At 39.4% G+C, this 3,191-nt stretch overlaps 1 protein-coding gene across 1 annotated transcript in view; it reads right to left on the reverse strand.

The window, feature by feature from the left end:
• Nucleotides 1–1,526, reverse strand: part of ZFAND5 (zinc finger, AN1-type domain 5) — a 10,814-nt gene extending 9,288 nt beyond the window's left edge. Inside the window, exons 1-3 of the mRNA XM_008941850.1 lie at nucleotides 1,371–1,526; nucleotides 852–963; nucleotides 332–429 (exon numbers count right to left, since the gene is read on the reverse strand). Coding sequence (XP_008940098.1) covers nucleotides 332–429; nucleotides 852–963; nucleotides 1,371–1,521 — 361 coding nt within the window. The 5' untranslated portion in view covers nucleotides 1,522–1,526. The remainder of the gene's footprint in view (nucleotides 1–331; nucleotides 430–851; nucleotides 964–1,370) is intronic.
• Nucleotides 1,527–3,191: the final 1,665 nt, after the last annotated feature.

A 3,191-nucleotide genomic window follows, 5' to 3' on the forward strand; every position in this document is an offset into this window, starting at 1 on the left:
CAGGAACAGTTCTGCTACATAATTCATAGAGATCCCAACATTTTGACTTCTAAAGTGAACACCTTGCCCAAATGAAATTTTAAGAGTGGCTTACTTTTAAAACGAGGGTTTGGGAGCCAAAACCACCCCCACAGTTGTCAAATTTTTTTTACTAACATAGAACATGCATCTTAAAACTATTGTCGCACTAGTACTTTTTCTTAATTCTGGTGAGAGTCATCTTAACAGTTGAACACCACCACTACAACAGGATATGTCTACTTAAAACTTAAACAAGTTGTCAGCTTCTGTTAAGTCACTGTTTGTAGCCAGTGTTACTCTGCAAATATACCTGGCTCGCTCTCCGTCTTCGGTGTTACTTTATCCTCTCTTGAAATGCTCATTTCTGTCATTTGCTGCGTTACAGGCAAAGCGGCAACAGGCACATTTCTGTCCAAGTACAGTGAAACAAAATTTACGTAAGTTTTGCATTCATAACGAAAGCTGAAAACTGTGCAGACACATTAAAAAACTACCTGTTCAATCACCACTACTTAACATTCCTGACCTCTGCCTCTAAGATATTCAAAACACATTTATTTAATTTTATAGTTTCCCTAGAAGAAAACAGGCAAGCCTCTAGCAAATATTTCCCCAGATAAATCAAACCCATCCTTTCAAATGTAGCAGTCCAACACCAAATATCTTAATCGGTTCTTATTTACCCAGACTCATGAAGCGCTGTCAGGTAGACCTTCCCTTTATCTTCTGCAGAAACTCACTGCCATAGCGAAAAAAGGCCTTCAACTTCCTGCACATTGACAGCTCATTAAAACCTCAAACCTATCTTACCTTATTCAAACCCATCTTACCTTGATTTTTCAGATGTGCTGCCAGCAGCACCTTCACAGTTGTTCAAGTTAGTGTCTGCTCTCTGTACAGATGCAGAGTCTGAGGTAGGACTGTTTGAACCACTGCTTGTTCCTACGTAACAAGAATTGGACAAGTTAGTAATGAACAAGTTGTATAAAACGTGGTAGTCAGATAGTCTCATATACAGCTATGGACTCTCTTTAGACAATCTTCAATGCTGCTGCATATTACTTGTCATCTAAAGACAGGCTATACCTATATTGTTAGCAACCAAAACGCAGGGAGAACACTAAGTGGGAAAGGAATTTATGGCTGGACACCAGGCAGACCAAAACACACTACACAGAAATGTATTTTTGTCTCTATTGTGATTTAAGAATATTATTCTCTTCAATATTCATTCGTTTTAGTATTCAGCTTTCAGAAGTTCTCCTGAAAAAAATTGTTCTGGGATTCCTCAACATCTTCTGTATGTTTTATTTCAAAAGAAGGAAAAATCCAAAACCATACACCCTTACCCATTGGGCTGATTCTACCACTGTTCTGCTGTCGCTGAAGATGCTCTTTGTAGCAAACAGAACACATCCCGTTTGTCCTAGCATTTCCATAAAATCCACATCCTCCACTACACCGCATGGGCCCTGGGGTCTGGTTTGTCTCCTGAGTCATCTCGATGCTGTAAATAAAACCAAGAATTGCATTAGGATCTGGCGTGTCACCAAAATCAATCACAGGGTTAGAGAATTAAAGTATGTCTGCTCACCCTGCCCCACAGAAGTGATATCAGCATTCTTAAAGAGGGCCATATGGATGTTAATACACCATTCAATACTGCAATTGTATTGCTAAGCAACATCATTACGAACCTTTATGAGAAGAAAAAGTATCATCATACTAATAATGCACTTGTTGGGCGCTGAGCTGCATGTGGGGGTTATGACTCAATTCAATTCGACAGCCAAAAAAAGCCCTTTATTACCAATCTCTGAGCACTAACAGAGATACACAGAGCAAGTAAGACCAAGTTCCTGTCTACTAAACAGTTTGGGTAAATAACTTATTTTCACCCCTGACTCCAGCAGAAAAAAAACACTTTTTCAGCGATGCTGATCTTGCATCATTTTGATGTTAATATTGACAGTTCCTACTCTCACAATACAATAAAAACCCCTTAAGTATTGGCAGCAGTCATTTAAACTCTGTACTTCTATCTTTAGAAGGAGTTTCCAAAACAAGGCCCCGAACACTGCTTAAATTGTGTATGAAACTTGACACCAAGTACTAACAGCCAACAACATGTGTGCAACAGGCCCTTCAACAGAGAAGGCAAAGAGCACTTCTGAAAGAAGTTTAGACAGGGTCTTACTCTTCCAAGAAAAATAAAACTAACAACTTTAAACTGATGAGTATGTTCTACTACACAGCCTACATATAGATATGAAAAAAAGTATACAAAAACCCCCAACACCAAACCCACAGTTTGTCTTAATAAAGAAATAAAAAAGCAGCCAGCTAAAGCATTTGTCTTAACAGAATTACAGGAAGATTTCTGAGCCTTTACAAGTTACAGGAAGATTTCTGAGCTTTTGCCATGAGCCGCAGAAGTTAGGAATAAAAGTACTTCACCTTCACTGCTGGTTAACCTCTGCAAAACAAGGTTAGTAGAAAGACTGAGCAGCAACCAAATCCTTGATTCCCAAGGGAAATAAAACTGGAATGCAGTTATCAAGCAATCTGCTACAAATTGAGCACAGATAATATAGCACTTGTCCTCTCAAAATTTAAGTTTAGTAGAAGCACTGTACACGACACTGCTAGATTGCTGTCATCCTATTCAGGAACACAATATGAGGTATTTGACTGCTGATGCTAGTGAGAAGTCAAAAAAATGCCAAAAGCAAATTCAATGCAGTGTATAGAGACTTTTTTTAATTAAGAAATTTCACACTGCGTGTAGTAAACTTACGTTCCACCAGTAAAACTGCAACTGGCAAACTGCCTTTGTCTAGTTAAACCAAATCTCTGGGATCAAAGTTAACCAAAAGCAGGAGAAAGCAAACAGGCAAAACTCATCTGCGTGCCTGCTGGAACCTCATTTACTGATAAATAGTCGTATTATTTATGCCTTTATAACGCCCTCCAGGTATAAATAGTTTTGTTCCAGGACTACAAAACAGCTTCATATTTATTCCGATACAGCTTTCCAGTCTTACACAGCGGTCAAAGGCGGCAGAAGAAACCATGACCCACCCAGAGGAACCTGACAAACCCAGTCTTGTCTGTGCTGTAGGCCTCTGTCCAGCGAGCACACTGCCACCACCAGCTGCAGCTGACTCGCT

This window comes from Merops nubicus, unplaced genomic scaffold (genome assembly GCF_000691845.1).
Source record: "Merops nubicus isolate BGI_N331 unplaced genomic scaffold, ASM69184v1 scaffold22586, whole genome shotgun sequence".
NCBI lineage: Eukaryota > Metazoa > Chordata > Aves > Coraciiformes > Meropidae > Merops > Merops nubicus.